The sequence below is a fragment of the Ziziphus jujuba genome, chromosome 1, assembly GCF_031755915.1.
Source record: "Ziziphus jujuba cultivar Dongzao chromosome 1, ASM3175591v1".
Taxonomy (NCBI): Eukaryota; Viridiplantae; Streptophyta; class Magnoliopsida; order Rosales; family Rhamnaceae; genus Ziziphus; species Ziziphus jujuba.
In genome coordinates, this window is record NC_083379.1 from 35,698,631 (window position 1) to 35,721,595 (window position 22,965).

At 31.7% G+C, this 22,965-nt stretch overlaps 1 protein-coding gene and 1 long non-coding RNA gene across 6 annotated transcripts; both read left to right on the forward strand.

Annotated features, from left to right (window-relative positions):
* Nucleotides 1-1,068: 1,068 nt before the first annotated feature.
* On the forward strand, nt 1,069-1,812 carry LOC107430853 (calcium-binding protein KRP1). The gene has a single exon (XM_016041728.3). The coding sequence runs from the start codon at nt 1,327-1,329 to the stop codon at nt 1,681-1,683; it is 357 nt and encodes a 118-aa protein (XP_015897214.1). The 5' UTR covers nt 1,069-1,326; the 3' UTR covers nt 1,684-1,812.
* Nucleotides 1,813-15,528: 13,716 nt separating this feature from the next.
* Nucleotides 15,529-19,224, forward strand: LOC112491079 (uncharacterized). Of its 5 annotated transcripts, none has more exons than XR_007242377.2 (3): nt 15,539-16,179; nt 16,950-18,248; nt 18,686-19,224. It is a non-coding gene; the product is annotated as an uncharacterized LOC112491079 (long non-coding RNA). The 5 variants fall into 5 exon arrangements; XR_007242374.2 differs by having other exon boundaries at nt 15,540-16,179; nt 18,763-19,224; XR_007242375.2 differs by having other exon boundaries at nt 15,540-16,179; nt 16,950-17,462; nt 18,171-19,224.
* The last annotated feature ends 3,741 nt before the right edge of the window (nt 19,225-22,965 follow it).

Below are 22,965 nucleotides of genomic sequence, written 5' to 3' on the forward strand. Positions count from 1 at the left end.
CTTTAAAGATATTGATTTAATTATTAATTAAAACTCCCATAACTTTCTAGGTTTCCTTTGGTTCATGGCCGGATATAAGTTTCATATAATTATGAACTTTAAAATAAGGGTCATAGTATGTTGATTTTTAAAATCTCACAATTGGCTTCCTATACACCTGAAAATACTTTTCAAACTTAAGAAACATATATAAATATTTATTTAAATAAAAAGTCAAAAAGAGAGGGGGAAAAAATAAAAAAGATAGAAGTTAGTGCAAAAAGCAGAAAGGTGAGATGATATGCCAAAAATATTGGACTTCATCACCTTTTATGGTTTTGAAGAATTTGATATAACATAAAATTATTTACATTGATTTATTCAAATTTGTAAGCAAGAAAAAACAAATTCGACTTAAATAAATAAATAAACACTTATTTTCAAATAGTACAATATGACCCCAAAAAAAAGAAGCCGAAACCCTGGGCCAGCACTGGCCCATATTGTTTTTGACGTTGCACACTTAAACTTTTTAAGCCCACTAGTGAGCATATTTTTCTTTCTCTTTAACATTTTTTATTATAATTTTGTAAACCATTTATTTTCCACGATCTAGATCCCAGCAATCTTTCCAGCAAAATAACAATAAAAAAATAAAAAAAATAAAAACTTAAAATAATGAAAGAAAATCAAACAGAATTTTGTTCAACGCTTTGTTTTTCCTCTCAACTACTAAATCCGAAACATCCAAAAAGTTCCACAATTAGCCAGGAAAATCATATATTTTTAATCACGCTAAGAAAAGGACTGGAAGTCTCCCAAAGTTGTCGACTTTACAATTCTACCCCTAATGGGCTGTGACCATCCCGTCCACGTAAACAGAACAAAAACACTCCATGAACGCGTCTTTACCCTCCCCATTTAAATAAAGAAAATGAAAGGAAAGAGAGAACCTTTCTTCCTCCTTAAGTAAATGACGACTTTACCCCTGAGTAGTTTCCTGCTGACCAAAACTTTATTACACTCTAAAAGAGAAGTCAAGAACTTATGGCCCATAATTTCCATCATTTCCCAAGGAAATTAGACAATTCTATCCCTGCCTTCCTTTTCTTGCTTTCTCAATGACCTTCTCAGAAACCCCTTTGGCAGCTTCAAAACAGACCGACCTCCTTCATTACCTGTATCTTAGTTGTCTCCAATGGACCCTCCTTCTTGGAAATCCCAAACACATCTTTCTTTATATACTCCTTCACTTCCTCTTCCTCCCCAATCTTCCTCGCTTACTTTCTATCTCTTTCTATATCTCTATCTTTCCCTCCCTTTCTCACTTTCTTTCTCTATTGTGCCATGGCTTCACAAAACCCACAATCCAATTTCCAAGATTTCTTGCCTACCATGGCTGATAAGCTTGGTGGGGATGGTCTGATAGGTGAGCTTTGTAATGGGTTCAATTTGTTAATGGACTCTGATAAAGGGGTTATTACCTTTGAGAGCCTCAAGAAGAACTCTGCTACGCTGGGCCTTCAGGACCTGAGTGATGAGGATCTGCGGTGTATGTTAGCTGAAGGTGATTTTGACGGTGATGGAGCACTCAATCAGATGGAGTTCTGTGTTTTGATGTTCAGACTCAGCCCTGAGCTTATGGAGGAATCGCGTTACTGGCTTGAGGAAGCTCTTCAACAAGAATTTAAAAATTGTTTTTGAAATTTTTTCATCTTTTAATTTTCTGGGTTTTTTTTTCTTTTGTCATTCTTGCAATGATTGCTAATTTTCCGATGGAAATAGTGATATATACAAAAAGAAGCAATTGCTATTGACACATATTTTAGAATATTTCTTTCTGTGTTCATCATCTATTTTAGTTTTCTCCTTATACAGATTATACTCAGTGATGTTCATAAAAAGCTTGATTTGGGCATAATAGTTAAAAGATTTTGGTATGGTTTGGCTGGCATTTTAGAAAGTAAAGGGAAGTCGATAATTGACTTTGCAATCACCACTAAATTGCAAGAAGATTATGACCTTCTAATTGTTAAGCAACTAGATGAGAAATCTAAGTTGCGGCCTGATTTACTTTGTTTTAGTGATCAATCTCTGCGGACTTTGAATTGCTAGTTAGGTCTTATAAGCAATGCCAAAAATCAATCAACTGTTGCTTGTTGCCGTCCTGATTTCTTTATTTCTTTTCCTCTGTTTTCTTTTTGACTAAGGCAAAGGTTAAAAACAGAGCCCGAAAAGTAGCAGAGCAAAAAGACAAGGGGCAGAAAACACAATGATCGCCTTAAGAATGGCATACACCGATTATATACCAACTTCAGCCTTCGAGAGGTTCTTCTATAATTGCCTCCAAGTGCCAAGAAACTTGGTACAAAGATCGTCTTATTAAAAAATAAATATAAATAATTATTCAAAACAATATTATTGGGCGGCTAAAAACTAGTATAAACCATATGTTTTGACTGCAATTACAAATCTGTGTTGCTATAAAGGGTAGGTAGAATTATGGACTTGGACCCGTGAGCTGCCCTTGGAAACTGCCATAAATTAGACTCCTCCATCAAACCCAAAAATGTCAATCCATGGCTTGTACTTTGGCAGCAGGGTTATATGGGTCTTTTTAAATTCAGTGATCTACGATATTGTCAATCCCCCGGTCAATCCCGCGGTCAATCCATCCAAATACTCAAAGTCTATCCACTGATAAGGAGAGTGTTCTCTATTTTCCACAAGATTGTTGACCGGACGATAGTTGGATATAAAAGAGGTTGGAATTTGTGGAAATTCGGATTTTGGAGGAGAAAGAGGAAACTGAAGAGTTTGGCCTATTCTAAAAATTTAAATTTGTCTTCTTTTTTTTTTTTTTTTTTTTTTTTTTTTTTCTGGTGATGGGTGGTTTTTTCATGTTAGCTTGCATGCATTTTGTCTTGATTTATTACTTCTTGTTAAATTCATATTCTACAAGTGAACTTTTGACAAAGTAAAATTGTAGGTAAATTCTTATACTTCCTTTTTATCCTTTCATTGTCATTGGCATGCCATTATGCATATACTAGTCGACGAGCATGAAAAATTCAACACGAATGTTACTGTTTGAATGTTAATCAAAATTTGCCTCTTCATGTGGAATCCATGCATATGAAAGTCAATTCAGTGCCAAGTCAACCAAGGCACAGTACAGATGAATTAATTTGATGGAACCTCATAACAGGAGAGACAAAAAAATAAATAAATAAATGAATAAAAATAAATAAAACCCAAAGAAGTTTGATAGTGACCAACTTTATCGAGTTAAAATTGGGAAAGAATGAAACTAATCCTATCTGAGTAAAACTAGACCCGTATTTCGTAATATAGGATAGACTTTAACTAAGCTATACTAACTCCTGGTAGTTCCAACTTCTAACTTCCAAGAATAATTATTTTTGGTATAGTGATACTGATATCCCAGTAAATTGATGTTAGTGTAACCAACAAATGCATAGTAGAACTCCTACTCTGGCTACAATTTTAATCCCAATTCTTGTTCTCTGTAAACTGCTTGTGATGGTGCACAGGATATTGGAGAAGAAAATCTGAGAACAGTATCATCAGGGTTTCTCTCACTAAAGTAAATTAATATTTAGATGAAATGACTGAAATGAGCATCATGCATGCATAATGCAGTAACTAAATCACTCTATTTGAGTTCATAAGGATGAGATTAACTTCTTTAATTTTCAGCAGTTATGAGACTTGACTTTCAGTGCATTGCTGAAGGCCGCCAATTCCCTGTTCATTCCCTGTTCATGAGTGGATTACCCAATATCTCTGTAACAGTGAAGGTGGAAATTAAAGAATCCCATTTCAGAACCAGTTGAATAATGTTAAATACACTGGTTTTGACTTTTGGGGGTGGCTTAAGCGGAGAACCGACGAGTAGGAAGAATCAATAGGGGTTCCTTGTTTTTGGTTTATAGGTGCTAATTTGCTCTTTTTCTTCCATACTATTTCATTGGCACTCGACAGCGTTCATCAGCACCAATCTCTTAGTGATGGGAGAACCTTGGTTTCAAGAGAAGGAAGTTTTGGGTGGGTTTCTTCAGTCCAGGCACTTCCAGGAATCGTTACTTGGGAATTTGATACAAGAACATCTTATTGGGAACTGTTGTTTGAGTTGCCAAACCAATGCAACCCAATTAGTGATTCATCCATGTAGTTGGCCATAAACAGAATAGGAAATCTTGTTCTTTTGAGTCACAACAAGAGTCCTGCTTAATTTGGTGGATGAACTCAGTAAAACAAGTCCAGAATCATTGGTATAGCTACTAGACTCTGGAAATCTTGTGCTGAGAGATGAGAAGGATAGAAATGCAGATGATTATATTTGGCAAAGCTTTGACTATCCTTGTGATACATTGTACCAAACATGAAATTGGGATGGGACTTGAGGACGGGTCTTAAGAGGGGTCTATCAGCATTGAGGAGTCCTGATGATCCATGTCCTTGAAATTTCACTTATGGGATAGAGCCAGACCTCATACTTATCCAGAAGCATATATGCTGAAGAACACTGCAAAATACTATTGTTCCAGTCCATGAAATGGCCTTAGATTCAGTGTTACACCAGAATTAAAACCCAATTGGGCTTTTGGTTTTCACTTTGTTTCTAATGATGGTGAAGTATATTACACTTGCAAACTCAAGAATAAGTATGCAATCTCAAGAATAGTTTTAAACCAGACCATTAGTGCATGTGAATGTTCTATATGCATTGAAGCAGATCAGACTTGGAACTAATACTTTTCTGTGATGATTATGGCGTCTGTGGAGCCAAAGTAAAATGTATGATTTCCCAGATTCCGGTCTGAATACCTTGATGGGTTTAAGCCAAAGTCTCCTAAAAGTTGTGAGATGATACCGATTGGTCTCAAGGATGTAAATGCATTTTGAGAGATGACACTTTTGCTGCTGTCTTGTAGTTTAATTTTCGGGTTACTTAGTTTGTTTATCGTGTTAGTTTGTGGAACTATCTTGCTGATTTGTAACCATGTGTTTTTGATAAGTATCTATGCATTACGTAGTCAAGATATGGCTTAGCATGTGGCAAAATGGTTGAAGCAATTTTTGGCGGGATTAGGTGAAAATTTACTGTTATAAAAGTGTTCACACATATATATTTTTGCTATCTGATGCAAAATAGACAGATCTGGTTGTTGCACCAGTTTTCACAGATCTGGTTGTTGCACCAGTTTTCACCTTTCTCAAGCGTTTTACTCTCAAAACCAACAATGCAGATTATCATTGAGCCGCTAGGATAAATACACAGATGGTTGTGTCAATTTTTTTGGCTTGAAATTGCCAGATACCACGCATACTTGAGTGAACAAAAGTATGCTTTTCTCTTTAAATCAAGCAGAAAAGAGAAGGAAATAAGAAGTGCTCGCAAGGTGAAGACAGCTGTGGTAGATGTCGTTTTCATTGGAGTAGTTTCTGTCGCATTCATTGTTGGCTTTTACATTTGCAGAAGTAGGAGAGGTAATATTAGTTTGTTTATCATCTTTGCAAACCACATTTGTCCAATAAAACTTTTTGAAATTAGTTTTGTCGTTAAATTGAACATGAATGGTACATATAAGTCTACTACTTCAATTATGTCATACAACATCCTGAACATTCATACGAGCAAAGGAGAAAAATAGTTGAAATGAAAATCCATAACAAGATTAAGAAAACTAACATGGCTTTGATTCCCATATAAATTTGTAGTTGAAATGAAAATCCATAACAAGATTAAGAAAACTAACATGGCTTTGATTCCCATATAAATTTGTTAGGTTGGAATTGTAAGATTTATAATGGAGAAGTTTTATGCTTTAAACTGCCAATAAATTAGTTTACTTCTAATAGTTGACTTTTAAAAAATAATAATAAAAATTCATCAGAGAAAACAAGGAGTGATAAAATAGCAAGAAGAATGAAGAACAAAATCCTGGAGCTCCCATGGTTTGACCAGTCAACAATTGCATTTGCACTAATATATTTTCACCGGATAATAAAATTGGTCAGGGTGGTTTTGGACCAGTATACAAGGTAAGACTATGGGATGTTATTTTAACAACTATATATGTGTGTGTGTCTCTGTTTGTGTGGAAACAGGAAAATCAAAATGAGAAAGACCTTTTACGATATCTTTCTAATGAACTAACATATTCAGGGTATGCTAGAAGATAGACAAGAAATTGCAGTGATCAGGCTAGCAATGAGTTCCTGAAAAGGAGTAAATGAGTTTATAAATGAAGTAATACTAATTGCCAAACTTCAGCACCAGAATCTTGTAAAACTTCTTGTCTGCTGTATTCAAGGTGATCATGAAGTGCTTGTTTATGAATATATGCCTAACAAAAGCCTCGACTTTTTAATTTTTGGCTAGAATCTCTCTAGACTTAGAGTGGAGTCAATGTTTCAAAATTATATGCTGAATTGCCCGAGGACTTCTATGTCTCCAACATGATTCCAGATTGAGAATTATACATAGAGAAAAAGATATGAAACCTAAGATTTCAGACTTTGGTGTGGCAAAAACATTGGGAGGAGATCAGATAGAAGGATATACAAACAGAGTGGCAGGAATATTATGAATATATATTCTTGCCATGCAAGCTACCTCCTTAAATTGTTATACATATGAATACTATATGTCTTAAAGAATTTGATGGACAGTTTTCAATAAAATTTGATGTTTTCAGTTTTGGGATATTGATGTTGGATATCATAAGCGGAAAAAGAAGCAGAGAGTTTTCATCATCATCATAATTAATGATTTGCCCTCGTTGGACATGCGAGTGCTAGGGGGTAAACAATGCACAACTTTTGTTACCCATGTCAGGATGTGAATTTTATTATTCAGCTAGACGGTTTTGTAAAATACCACAAGGGTGTAAACTTGCTATCCATAAAGCAGTAGGGCTGTGAGCTGAATACAAGAATCCATGAAGACCGTATGCAAAATTTTACTGCTTGCTATGAATGACACATGATTTAGGTTCAAATACATATATATATATTGGCATGGAGAATGATGGAAGAAGGAAGAGCAGTTGAGGTGATTGATGCATGTTTGAGCAATTTCTCGCACAATCTTTTGCAAGTGTTGCATTGCATCCGTATTAGATTGCTGTGTGTAACAACACCTTGTGGATAGACCACGCATGTCGTCTGTGGTTCTGATGTTGGCTAGTGAAGTTGCTTTGCTTCAACCCAAACCATCAGCCTTTTTCAAAGAAACAAATCGTCATGTAGAAGATGCAGAATCTTCCTCAAGCGGGGGTGTATCTTCTTCCACAAATGACATAACCATAACAGATCTGGAGGCCCGATAGTCGTAAGTAGCTGTTTAGAAGCGGTGCTAATCAGTCAAGATGGATTAGTTATTTCCACTACATCCCAACTTTATTATAAAATAAAGATATCTTATGTGATCAAGATTGTATATATTGTATATATGTTTTTACTCGTGTGCGTGTGTGTGTATAGGGAGAGTTTTTATTGATACTTATATCTGTTTGAGATAATGTCCTTTGATAAGGTGTTGATTTTTTAATTTTTGTTTATTCAATCTAATTGTTTATAATTTGCTTATTTAAAATATTATTTAATATTAACTATTGATAGTTTAACTTTGTTAGACATCTCAATTAATTATAAACTTAAAAGAGATATATAATTTGATATACTTTGATCCGATTGCTGATCAACCCTTGTAGTCCGTGGACTGGTTCTGGGATCTAATTATAATTTGCATTATCATAAATTCATGACCAATGCCTTTAAATTCAATTTGCATAACTACTTCTTGCCGTAGAAATGCCTGTTATAAGTCAAGCTTGAATTCAAAATTTCATGATGAAATCCTCCCTCTCTAATATATAAAATAAATAAAATAAAATATTATTAAAACGTTATGCCTGCGGTCTACGCACTGTTAAGGAGGGAATTTTTGCTTTATGCTTTTGTTGACTGAAAGAAAGCAAGTAATATTCTGTGGAAACTACCAAACAATTAATTTTAAAATTTTAATGCAACCAGAAATTCTGAATTTTGATATACACTTACAGTTGGAATCAAACTCTATCAATGTCTAGTGCATGTTTAGCAGAGATTTTTTTTTGTCAAAAGCTCATTTGTTAAAAAATAAAAGTGTTTAGTAAAAATCAATAAGTATTTGTTGATCAAAAAAATAACTTTTTAAAGCGGTTTTAAAAAAATCCAAATTTTATGCTTTTTAAAAAAGTTTTTTTTTTTTTAATATCTTATATGGAAACTTAATTAGCATTTAATACAACTTTTTTAGCTTATATGGAAACGCATCAATCATTTAATATAACTTTTTTATTTACAGCTAAATACTTATTAACTTTTAAATAGTTTTTTTTCAAAAAGATCTATTATACAAAATTTTACAGACTAAAGTTTTATTTTCATCAGCTATACCAAACGCACCCTTAAACATCTACAATAAATTAATTTGTTCTTGATTACAATCCTTCACTCTTTGAATTTAAGGTTTGGTGATGAAATCTTTTCTCTCACATTTATAAAAATAAATAAAATAAAATGTTATTAAAATGTTATGCCTGCGGTCTACGCACTGTTGAGGAGGGAATTTTTTGCTTTATGCTTTTGTTGATTGAAGGAAAGCAAGTAGAAATCTTTGGAAACTACCAAATAATTAATTTGAAAATTTTAATGCAACCAAAATTCTGAATTTTAATATATACATACAGTTGAAATCAATCTCTATCAATGTCTACCAAACACCTACTATTGATTAATTCGTTTGGAATGTAGGATATTGTTAGATGTTACAAAGTTACAAACTCATTTATTATTCACCCAAAAATACAAGAGTAAAAATTGACTAACAAATCGATTGCGCTCTCATAGGGCACTTAGTCTCCGAAAGATATATAATGAATAACTCATATTTTAATTAGGTCTTGTAACATGTCATGTTGAATTATATTTGTACCGTATCATATTATGTTCATATTAAATTTAGTTAATCGCAACACAACCATTTATGTTTTCATGTGGAAATAAATAACTCTAAATCCATTTGTTATCGTATAACCTATCATCTAAATTGTTGATACGTTAATAATATATACAAATTTAAAAAGGGATTGTATTCAATCTAGAATTTGAAAGATTTTAAAAGTGTTTAAAACTTTGAAGGTATTCGATTTAGATTTTAAAGAAATCTATACAAGTCTAATGATATTCAATTTAGATTTTAATAAATTTTATAAAAGTCCATTAAAATCCGGGTGTAGTCAATTAAAACTTTGTAAAGTTTTTTTGAAATATAATGGTATTCAAAAAGCCATTGATTTTAAAAAATTTTAAAAAATGATAAATTTTAATGGATTTGAAAGGATTTTAACAGTGAAATTGTGAAAAAAAATGTCAATATGAAATTCAGTCTTAATCTTAAAGATTTCGTTGGATTTTTATAAATTTTTTATGAAATCTATGGAATTTCATTACAATCTATCAAATCTTTTAAAATCTATAACTCATTTTAAGTCAATTAAATTTTATATTGAATACATCTTAAATTTGACTTAGATTTCAAATGATAAATGATATTTATTTTTTAGATCTTGTAATAGACTTGTTTGTTTTTAGATTTTTAAAAAATTAAATTAAAAAACAACAAATCATTCATGTGTAAAAGTAAATATTTTTAATATTATAAAAACTTGCAAAATTACAAAAATACTCTTTTTTAATGGGTTTAATCGGTTTATCACATGTTATTGTGTTTCATCTGTTAAACCCTATTAATTCATTAAATTTTATTATATGACACTAATATGGATCAATGGCATATCGTCAACTCAAACTCAAACCCGCAAATTATCATATAATTTCGTTTCATATTATCATGTCATATAGAATTTTGTCCGACCTAATTCTAAAATGTAGTTGGAATCAATCTCTATCAATGTTTACTTTATTTGTTTATTTATTTATTTGATAAATTCTTTCAATATCTACTTAAACACCTATAATAGATTCTTAAAAAAGAAAAAAAACTATAATAGATTAATTTGTTTGGAATATAGAATACTGTTAGATGTTACAAAGTCATTTATCAGTCACCCAAAAATATGAGAATAAAAACTAAATAAAATATAGAATATGCTTTTGGATGATACTTTTATAGTCACCCAAAAATATGAGAATAAAAACTAAATAAAATATAGAATATGCTGTTGGATGGTACTTACTCTCCTAAAGATCACATAAATAACTCATATTTTAATCTGAATAATGCATATACCTCATTTTCTCATTTTGTCTCCTAAGCTATAAATTTTGTTATATTGTAAAATTCAACTAAAGTGATACAAAAGCAAAAGTATAGATGAAAATATCCACTTTATAGTTTGGAAGAGAAGATGAAAAATGTAGCATAGCTTAGAGGGCAAAAGATATCAACTATAAAACTTAAACAATAAATATATATATATTTTACAATAAAAATGTGATCCTAACATTAAAAATTTATTTTAAATATTTCAGTCCAATCTGATTGATGCTTACATATATAGTGTAACCCAAAATTCCAAACATGATGAAATCATCCTCCTCCAATCAAGCATTTCAGCGCAGTCCAAATAATAACTAAGTAGGGAAGCTCCCATCTTGTAGTAACTAATAAGCCTCCAAGTAATATAGCCTCTGCATGTGGAATTGAAGCATTCATACGGAGTCAAACCGCGGACACATGATTTACACCTTTCCAAATGCTCCCCACAGCAATCAAATTTCGGGCCCATTATGGGCCCTGTTATTGATCCGCACTTAGAAGTTGCTATCCAATAGGCAGCGGGAAATATCATAATTATCCACCCTAATACTCACCATTTTCAAAACCAAAAAAAAAAAAAAAAAGAAAAAAAAAACAACAACAACAACAAAAAAAACAAAAAAAAAAAAAAAACTGTTTATCACCGTTGATGAATGATTATTAGTGGAACTTCTATACTAAATGATTATTTAAATGATAACTATTAAAAAATTTATTTTTAAGGTTTTAGAATAAAAAATAATAGAATTTGTTGGAAAAAATCCAACACTAAACGTCTCTAATTGTGTGAGTGCGCCACATTTTAGATTGAAGAAAATAGAGAAAATAATAATAACAATTGCAAAAAATAAAATAAATCAGATAATTGTATTTAATTGTAAAAAACAAACAATTAAGAAGGTTTTAATGCCTTAATGATTAAAAGATATTAATTAACTAAGAAAAAATACGCCAAAAATAATGATAATAGTAATTGAAGTCAATAAAATAGGCAGTCCAAAAACCAGCATAAAATTAAATTGCTAAAAATAAATACTAGATGGTCTAAGGGCTAACACTAAATAAATCTAAATAATAGGTGGCCAGAAGATCTATTCTATAGTAAAAACTAGAATTATAAATAAAATAAATATTATAGTGTAAAGAGATGTAGTAGAGATTGAAGCAAAGAGATGTAGTAGAGATTGAGGCCCCTTCGATGAGCAAATGAGACTTCAATATATAGTAAGAGAAGCCACCCACAAATCTCTTTCTTTTTCAATGTGGGATAACTGAAAACCTTTTATTTCCAAAACCCAATTGGTTTTTTTTTTTTTTCTAATTCATGTGGGATATTTTTTTATTATGCTTATTTATTATCTGAGATTGAAAATATTGGTACAAACAGAATTAAATGTTCAAACTAAAATTTACTATATAGGATGGTGAGCGTCATCAATTGTAACAAATAATAAGACTCTTTTCAAAATTCATATTTTAACCGACCTTTCAATGTTCTAACTAAGGAAATATTAGTTATATCTCTTTAAAAGATCTTTTATTTTTCAAACTCTCTCTCACACTCGCTTTATTTTTTTTTTTCCTCATCTCTATCTTTATTTTTCTACTAAAAAGGTTCACCACTTTATGAGTTTTGGGCACAAAGGCAAAGACTCATTGGCATTGCTTTATGCCATTGGTAGTGAAATTTCCTTTTAGGAGGGGATAGAGAGTCACTACCAAAAAAAATGGGAATTAGTGATCGAATTTTTTGTAACCAAAATTTTTTGGTCCTTAAAGGTGAACATTAGTGACCATATTATGGTTGCTAAAAATTTTGATATCTCATATTGGAAAAATGGCAAATTACCATTTTTAGCAACCAAGGATTGGTCACTAAATCTTAGTTTTCAATGACCAATTAGGGGGAAGAAGATTTTTCAGTGACCTAATATGTATTGGTCACTGCAATTAATTACCAATGACAAATAAGTTGGTTATTAATAGTCTAAGTAATTAAAAATGAAAATAAATATAAATGCATGAGATTGACGACCATTCTTTGTTCACCTAAAATTTTGTGTTAGTCGCCAATAAATTGGTCACTAATACTAATAATGGGTGAGCAGATGTAGGTTGGTTGCTTAAAAAGAGTACAAATAAATTGTTTACTAGATGCAATTTTTGGTGCAACATAATTGTTATAAATAGTTGTATTAATTAAAATAATGTAACAAAAATATTAATATAAGACTTTTTTTTTTTTGGGTAGAATATAAATGTAATGTTGAAAAGGTGGTAATCTTGCCACCTTGTGCAAACCAAAATCTACCAAGGTTTGCACCCTCTTTCTTTATTTAAAAGAAATATTTTGTTTAATGACCTAATGCAATATTTATGTCTATGTTTTATGTTCCTTTTAATGTCTTTTGAATGCCTAAGTTTTATTGTATTTAGCTTAGAAATTGTTTCTTTGTTGGCTATTGATTTTATTTTGTAAAATGGCTATGTGCTGGAAACAGTGTTAGTGTTTCCAGCAACATAGGTCTATTGTTGGGGCTGGCATTCTCCGAGATTTTAGAACGAGTTTATATTTTTTGGATATATTGTAGTAGACATGTAAATGAAAATATAGAAAAAATGACTCAAAAAGGCCTTAAGAAGCCCAAGATATGTAGGTTTCAAGTTGGCATAACTGTTGAGATTTCCAGCAATTATGGCCCACAGGTTTGAGATGAATTGGAGGCCTTATCCAATTCTTTTGGACTTGGTCTTCTCCAGATTTCATCCTTGATATTTCAACATGCCACATGCCAAAATTCAAGCGATTTGGATGAAGATATCCCAACCTTCCATCTGGTCAAAGTAGTGGTACAGAATTAGGTGGAGACAGTTTTTTGAAATTTAAAATCTCACCAACTCTTGTCATGATTATACACTCACATGTGAAGTTGGTGGTTGAACGGTTATGTATCATAATTTTGAGTGGAAAATGTGTAAATTTTGAATTTTAAAGACTTCCATTTGGTCCCACACACACCTCACATGTATGAGACAAATTTTGTATCTATATATGCAACAAATGAATGAAAAGCAAAGATGAATTAGTGTACTGTCTAGTTTTGTGTGGCTTACTCTAACATCTTCTTTTCTTCTTCATCTTCTTTTTCTTCCTTCAAAACAAAAATCCTAACAATCCTAAATATCACCATACCAAAAACAAATACAAAAATCACTTAAACATCAAAACAAAAACCGGATTAAAGGTTGAGTACAAGACTAACACCTTGTGTATAACACTCTTGGCCAAGTAAACCTAAAACCACACCAAACTCCAACATGTAACACCTTAGGCGAGCTAAAAGTTTTTGTTGTTAAAATGTTACATGAGTGAACAAAAGGTTGATAGTTTAAATTTTTTGAAATTAGAAAAGAATGATGATATAGTACACATTTTACGACTAAACATGAGCAACCAAGTGATAGCATAAATAATTAAAAAAATGCACTAAAAATAAATGATAATACCTTTTAGTGATAAAAAAATTGGTCATTTGAGATACATATAATATAATATAAAAATTGGTCATTTGAGATTCATATAATAGAATATACTATTATTTAGAATATAATATAAAAAATATAGCTACTTCTCTCTCTCTCTCTGTGTACATATATGTACATATTTGTAATTGGTACTTGTTATTTGGATGTAGGTGTGGACGTGTATATATTATCATACATATCTACATACATAGATTTATTTATACTTTAAATATAACTATAGATATAAACAATTTTATATATAACTTTGATAAAATAGGAACTCTCCTCCATTTTATAATAGAAGTCATATTTGATACGTGGAAGCTATAAGTTACCAATTAACCATGTAGCTTAGTATTTAATCATGCTTAAATGCTCTTTTGGGATAGTATAAATAATAATGATCATTGATGAGAACCTTTAAATTTTAAATTCAACTACATTTAATATTAAAATGCCCCCTTTCTTGGTTTATAAAAGAAAAAAAATGATATCATCATGATGTACCCATACAGATAAAGATGCACTATTTTCCACCATTTGTTATTAGTGGGATCTGTGTCGAGTTGGCAAATATTAATTAATTCCATTTATTATTTTTCTTATATTATAGGAAAGTGAACTCTTAAAGGTAGCCTATTAAGTTTTCATGTCAATATGTCATAAATGATGGATAAGAGTAAATTAAAAAATCGCATTTAATTGGTTTAGTTTTAGAATGAAAAATTTTGATTAGTAGGTGATAGAAAATCAATTTTGGCATTTTGAAAAGCATCAAATTATTGGTTGATCAATTTCGGTTCTTCTGTTACTTTTTTTATTGGTTCAGTTAATTATTGATTTTGAAAAATCAATATGGACAACAATTGCCTACATTTTGATCGGTTTAGCTAACCAATTTATGGCACTCAGTTTTTTCAATTTTCAGTTGGTTTTGATTTAATTGGTCTTTTTTTTTTTTTTTTTAAGCTTATAACGAACATCCCTAATGATGGTCATCATTGATTATAAATAGTATTTTCCATATTACTATAATTTTCATTATAAAGTAAAATATTTGCCAGGAGAGTAAACTATAAAAATTTCATTCAAAAACATTAATGACATAGTCATTATTTTCTTATATAAATATTTTAATTTGATTTCTCTAACCCATATAATGAAAAACTATATATATAGAAACAGAGAAAGGGAGGGAATATTTTACCTTAAATAATATAACGTATTTTTATTTTATGAAAGAGTAGACTTATTAAAGTGATTTTACTTAATACATGATTAAAAATTAAAATCCTTTTGGAATAGGACTTAACATGTCATTATTATAGCCAATATTACACGTATACACATACAGACATATATATTAGTAATATATACTTAAACACAAACATATAGATGTTAAAGTTGGTAATCCGAAATCTAATTGGTCCGATCCAAAAAGCTTATGGTGCGATTTTTTTTGTGAATTTTTTTGGAATTCTATGGTGATAACGGAGGTCGAGGGCCAATAGGCTCGAGACTACTATTTCAGTAAATTAACAAAATCAATTAATACTATTGTTGAAAGCCCATATTATATATAAAAAAAACGATATTAATTTATTTATCATATAAAATATAAAATTTTTATTTTTAATTTTGGGTTTTGCCAAATAAATCAATTTTTCATTTTTGCTTGGTGGGAAATTTGTCCGCCCTTCCCCTCCTTCCCTTCTAGTCAAAACAACACTTCGCTTTTATTTTGGCTTGGTAGGAAATTTGCCCGCCCTTCCCCTCCTTCCCTTCTAGTCAAAACAACATTTTGCCTTAGCCCCTTTTGAGACTCTTTTGCCTTAGCCCCTTTTGAGACTCTGCAGCACTTTGTCATCCAACAATGTCTTGCCCCTCATCTGCGGGGACTTACGAGTTTCTATTATGTTTCTTCTCTTTCCGACCAACGGATGATCCCGCTCTTGCTGCCTCTTAGGTGTGCTTCACCTCTTTACTTCTCTCTTTTCCTTTTCCCCCCTTCTATTTCTCCATCTCCCCCACCCTCCGCAACTCGCATTTGTTGTCGTTTTGTCTTGGGACTCCCAAGCGATTTTGGGTAGGCTTCAAAAGCTAAAACCAGTTTTGGCAAAGCTATCAGTTTTTTTGTGAAGAACTTTGAACCCACATCCGCAGCTCTGCTCAAATCCCGGAACATTGCACTACACAATGCCCAAATCCCTAAAATTTTTATCTCCCATCTACCAGATCCCATTTCAATGTTATACATTATTGCTGTTTTTGGCAGAAGATGAACATGCATAAACATCATTCAGACCCAACAGTTGGCAAAGGTAAAGTGAAGTCATTTTGAATGCTTTTGAATTAGCTACTATTTCTTTTTTATATTGACATTATTGATGCTCGCCAGGTGCCTGAAGTTAAACTTTTATTTTTTGCCAGATTTTTTTTTTCTCCCCATGTCCTATCCCTTATGCTTTTTTAACACACCACACATTTCTGCTCTAACTGCTTATGATGTTTAGGTCCAATATGTTAGCAATGGAAAGGTTATATATTATTCTTAATCAGTTTGCTATATGGAGCATCATATAAATAGATAAGGAGCCTAATTTCTTCTGCCCCTTGATATTTGAATTAAAACTTTTATGTGAACTGCTTTCAATGGAATTCTTATATATAGTAGAAAGGAAAAAAATATTCTTGTTTGTTGTAATTGAGCTTCTCTTTATTATTGAGCATTTCTGAAGGAGGATGAAGCCTTTTTCTCTTCGTTTGGGTAATTGGAAGTCTACTTCTGAGAACTTGTGAAAGCATACTTTATGATTACTTTAGGATCATACGTCAATTTTCTTTTGACCTGACATAGGTCTTGTACAGATAATCACGATTTGTGCACTAGTAGAAATTATTTAAGTCTTAATTTTTCTAAATACTTCTAATTGCATATTTATTATCACTGTTGAACAAATGAATTACAGGTTAGTAGCTTTCCATATGATACTTATTGAGGTGTTTGAACTATTAGGAGTATATATGTATATTATTTACTGGTGGCTGCTTGCTGGTATCTTTAAGGTGTTGTTTTGAGCTTCTATTGCAGGTAGATCTTGTTTCTACTGGAGTCTAGTATGACAGAGAGTTAACTGTCTGCTCACTTGATTTGCTCTTTGGACTAGCTGAAGGTGTTGGCAGTGGGATAGAAAGTTTGGTAATCCCTTACTCCATAACTAATTTATCGAGCCTTAGTTACTTCATTTCTCAAATTGCACATCTATTTTTCTCATAAAAGTGGTTTATAAATTTTGCCGAAGCTTTTCAACAAGAAGATTATGTAAATGTAGATTTCTTTGATGATTTTCAATGTTACGCTTTAAAACTGAATTTTTGTTGTTGTTTCATTTAATAAGAATGATTTTTCATCTTCGTTATTTCATCTTTAATCAATTTTCAGTGTATATTGGAAGTCTTAAAAAAAAAAAAAAGGGGCAATTATGGTGCCTAGTTTTCTTTTCTCCATTCTCTGTAGATATGTCTTGGTGGAACGCCAAGACATAACATCTCATATGATGTGGTCCATAAATTGCAGAATTTACTAAAGGCATCAGAATTTAAGGTAAGATCAGTCAAATGGTTGTGTTTTGTGGAATCTTTGCTCTTTGTTTATGTTGGCAATCTACATATCATTTCATACTTTTACCAATAACCCAATATGCAACACTAAAGAGGTTGATACCAGAAGAACTAGTGGAAACTGATAAAATGGGGAAGTATTATTTGTGTCTGTGTGTTTAATTGACTGAAAATGTTATCAAAATTATTAGCTGATTTTCACTAGGATGTCAAGTACATTCGTGGTGTAAAATGTGTAAAGTTGGCTGAAAAGCCTGAAAATGGGAATGTCTTGATGGATGAATAAAAGCATCTTTCAAAAAAATTGAAAGCTTCTCTTATTTTTAATCAATTATTTAGTAGTTTCTGAAGGGTCATATTTTTCTTTTCTTGGTTAATGGTATAATGTATTTGTGTATTGTCAAGAATTTTTCAGTATCGTAATATATAGTATCTCAATCTTGAATATCTTAAAATTGCTCCTATTTACAATTTCAAACATCCAAACTTGGGATGGTTTCTGACATTGAAAGTCTTTTACACTACATAATATTTTCTGCCCAGAAGTTAGAACAAGTAGATCCTCTGTAACTGCATGTAAGCAAACCTAGACATGTGTGCATGCCACCATGTTGGTTCTATTTAAAAGTCCTTTTCTCTTTGTTAATATGCTGATAGAATATGTTGCTAGCAATGATGTGTCATTTTGCAGGTTGTGATTGCAAATGAGTCGCACTTTTTGAAAAATGCTCAAGCAAAGAGAACGACTACTTTTGTTCCAGTTATAAAGGTATTTCATTCTTGATCAATGATGGTAACGTAGTACCAGCATTCAGACATGTTTTTGTACTGATTCTCCTTTGTACTGAATCGCAAGCCCAATCATATTAATCTACTACCATTCCTTTTCAGCCATAGATTCATGCTGAATCTCAAATAAATAGAACAAGTAAATAAAGTACACATGAATACTAGATTGTTTTCACCGCTGTTCCATTGTTAAATAAAGGATGCACAAATTCATCCTTTTAACAGGTTAAAACTATATGAGTAAAAGCCCAGAAAAAAAAAAAAAAGTTGACTTGTATACCCAATCATTGCATTTCATATTTTGTTTGTTCACTTTGAATGATCATTTTTGGTCCACAATGCAATAGAATAAAATTTCAATGGGACAGCTACATATTTTGATCCTTTCTCTTGACATCTTCATCTCCCCGATATTAGACTTTCAGAAAGCTCAATATGCAATATTACTTAGTGGAATTCCTGCTTTGTCTTGGCCAATTGAATTATTCAAGCAGGTAACCATGAAGAGTTGCACAATTTGATGAAAGCAACATTGATGATTTGCAGACTTAAAAAAGATGTTCTTTCTGAGCTTCCTATGAAGCCTAGGCAACAGGTCAGTATGTCTGTATGTGTTTGCTGCAGTGTCTAATCTGCTTTTCCATTTGATTTTGGTTGTTATTTAAACTTCTTTAGATTTTAGGAATTTAAGGAGCAAGGTCAAGTTTAATCAATTGAGCACATGTTTAAAATTAATGCAATGAAGAGTTCAACCTAAGATTTGTCTCCACCACTGCCCACCATCGCCATCACTACTATTACTTGTAATTGTTTATAGATGATTTTATTGCCTATGTTACACAAAATGATTGTTTTAAGTATGTACTAATGACAATTATATGCATGTAAAGACAATTATTGTTTTATAAATATTTAAAGCCTTAGTGTTATAAGAATTTGCTAAGTTGCTTTATATATTGCATATTTTTGCACCTTTACTGTTAATTAATTTAGAAAACAACTAAAATAATTGTATTTTAGTGAACAAATTGGTTACTAAAAATCCATACATATTGGTTACTAAACATAAAGCATTTAGAGACTAGAGTTTAGTTGCTGAATATAGAGCATTGGTGACCAATTTTCGGTGATTAAAAATATTTTTGAATATGTGAAAGACCAAAAGTGACTACTGTATTGGTTGATGTAAGTATTTTCACATTCCAAACAATTTGGTCTCTAAATGTTGTTTTTAGTGACTATAATATTGGTCAATTATAATTGTGAAATTGGTCACTTATAGATATTCAGAGATTAAAATTTGGTCATCAAAACAACAAAATTTAGTCGCTAAATTTTTCAATTTTAACGACCAAACATTTGTTGGTAACTAAAAACAATTAGTTACAACGTTTAGACGACCATGCTTCATGATTTTCTGGTTGCTAAAAACTTTTAACGACCAATATATGACTTTCTGTAACCAAAACCAATGGTCACTGAAAGGCTTTTTTTGTAGTAGTGAGTGTGAGAAGAAGAGTAAGGGGAGTTGATGTTTATAGGGTGGTTTGGATTTTGATTTGTCGGCTTCCATTGCATGTCAAGAGAGATAGGTGGAAGATATGGAGGAGTTCATGGGGACTATTTATTGAGCTATTTTATAGCTTTCTTTTTTCGTCCTTTGTTTATTTTTATTTCTCAATCTTAACCATGAATTGTTAATGTAACATCCCACATCGGTTGGAGAGGGGCACGAAGCGGTCTTTATAAGGCTGTGGACACCTTTTCCTTCAAGACGCGTTTTGACAAAACCTTGAGGCCAGGGGGGAGAGAGGGAGTGAACCCTGGGCCAACAAGGACAATATCTTGATGCGGGTGGACTAGGCCGTTACAGTGGTATCAGAGCCAGTACCCGGATCGGTATGCGGGTGGACTAGGCCGTTACAGTGGTATCAGAGCCAGTACCCGGATCGGTATGCCAGCGAGGACGCTGGGCCCCAAGGGGGGAGGATTGTAACATCCCACATCGGTTGGAGAGGGGCACGAAGCGGTCTTTATAAGGCTGTGGACACCTCTCCCTTCAAGACGCGTTTTGATAAAACCTTGAGGCCAGGGGGGAGAGAGGGAGTGAACCCTGGGCCAAAACCTTGAGGCCAGGGGGGAGAGAGGGAGTGAACCCTGGGCCAAAGAGGACAATATCTTGATGCGGGTGGACTGGGCCGTTACAGTTAATTAATGGATAACATCAAACTATTTTATATCTACAAAATTAAAATGAAATTGAAACTAAACATGTATTAAAAAGAATACATTTCAAGTGTTAAAAAAAAAAAAAAGTTGCCATCTTAGCTAACCAATCAGTAGTTTTATTTGTGCTATGAGAAACATAAAATATATATATATATATATATATATATATATGAAAAAAAATTAAAAGGCAAAATATCAACAATGACATATCCATAATCCCATGGATACTAAGAAGAGCCAAGGAAAGATAAGTCATGAATGAGATCAATATTATTAGACTCAATAATAAGAGCATTTTTAAGGGATTCTTTAAAATAAAAAATATATTTCAAAAATAAAGGGCATCTTCTAATATAAAGAATGAATTTTTAAAGGACCTTCCAACAAAACCTTTTATTTGCCTTTTTTTTTTTTCTATAAATATTTATTACTTTAGTTATAATCCCAACCTCCCCTACCCCCATATATATATATATATTATAATAAATATTATAATAGTGCAATTTAATATTAAAATAAATATTTGCTTTGGCTATTTATATTTGGTGAGCTAAATCAATTACTTTTTATATTAAAAAATTCAAAACAAAAAGTCTCTGCATCTCTTTTTTAAAAATAAACTTCTTTTAAAAAATAGTGATATATTTAAAGATTCCTTTGAGAATTCTCTAATTGTATTAAGTCGAGTAAAACATTCAGCAATAATTGAAGAATCAACTAAAAGCAAAAGACATTGCAACAACAAGGTAGCACAAGAGAATCTTGTGCCACAATGCCCATTCCACATGATTGACCATACGGTTTAAATGAACCACCATAGTTCAATTTTATTACCCTAGGAGGAAAGAGTTTGGACAATTGATTAGAAGGCAAGTTTTGGAGATCAAATGTTGGATTAATAGTAAGTCCTTAATTTTTTATATTTAGAATTAGCCTTTCATTGCAACTTTTATAACCACAGATGGCTACGGCTATATCCCATTACAAATTAATTGATTTCTAGCTTACCAACTATGCCCAAAAATTAAAGATAATAAAGTGCTAAAAGTATCTTTATTATCGTTTAGAAGTTGGAAATTCTACAATTTTTCTTGAAACCAACTTGAAATGTTAGTACAAGACCCTACATGCAATCTGATGTTAAAAATTGATCCAAACTATATCATTTTAACCTAAGAACATTCAAGAAAGAGATGTTCAAGAGTCTCAATGTTCATCTTACAAAATGAACAAATATTATCTGCATAATTTGGTATCTACATAGATTTTCTTTTGTCATTAACATCTGAAATCTACAAATATATGCTTATATTTGCTTAACATTTAAAATATTTATCCACAGAGCTTAATTGAATTTAATTATCTTTTAGATTTTTTTGTTAAAATGTGTTATGTTCTTGAATATTTCAAGAATAATGGAAAGGGATAGAGAAAAAATATTGCACTTATAAGAACCATGGAAAAAGGGAAGAGAGAGAGGAAAAAAAAAAAAAAAACCAAAGATGAGAAAATGATATAACTTTATTCATCTATGGAAAACCACCGATACATATGTGGGTATTTAAAACTCACCCATATACCTTTAAATGTAGCCACTACTTCTTAACAAATAAAAACATGGAACAACTAAATAGTAACTGTAAGGAAAGAAAGAAATATCTTCTATGGATTAGACCAATAGAAATATGCATGGATTGGGTCCACATCATTCCTTTTCTCTCAAAACATCCTTATCTTGAAGGATAAGATCAATTATATCCTTGGAAGAGAGCTACTTAATCTCCCAGGTAGCATTATATGCTAAAATTCCCATCCACTTTCACAATGATTAAGTTTGTATTTAAAAACTCCTTCGCTTTACGCTCCATTTTAGACTTTTGATAGAGAGGGATTGATATGGTTGCAGACAAATAGGGACTTGAGGATGTGAATCTTTCTCAGTCAGAGCCTTCACAGGGACTATTCAAGTCATGGAAGTTGATGGATGACCCCATTCTTCTTGAAAGGAAAGCTTCTTCTTGGAGGAACCAAAACTGTATTAAGATGTGCAACGTGATGGGTTTGTGAAGTCTCATGAGAATGGACTAATTTTGAGCTCCATGACTTTATGCATTTGTTGGAGCTTAGAGTCCACAACTCAATAAGGATTGTTTAAAATCTGACATTAAGTTTATCAAAATGGGATTCATGTTTGGCCAGAGTATCCATAACTACTCTATGAAATTCAACCTTTATTATCCCACAAATATTCATGGTTCATTGGCTTAGATACCAATATTATTTTATTGAATATTTTAGGAAGAGCAAAGAGGGAAAGAGAAAGAATCCTACATTTTATAAGAACCAAGGAAAAAGGACGAAAAAAGATAAAAAGAAACAAAAAAGGATAATAGGATATAACTTCATTCATTCATTGAAAAAAACCGATATGGTTATAAGGCATTAAAAGACTCACCCACATTTCTTTA

Coding starts and splice junctions, on each gene's coding strand:
- LOC107430853 (XM_016041728.3), top strand. CDS start 1,327: ATGGCTTCACAAAACCCACAATCCAATTTCCAAGATTTCTTGCCTACC.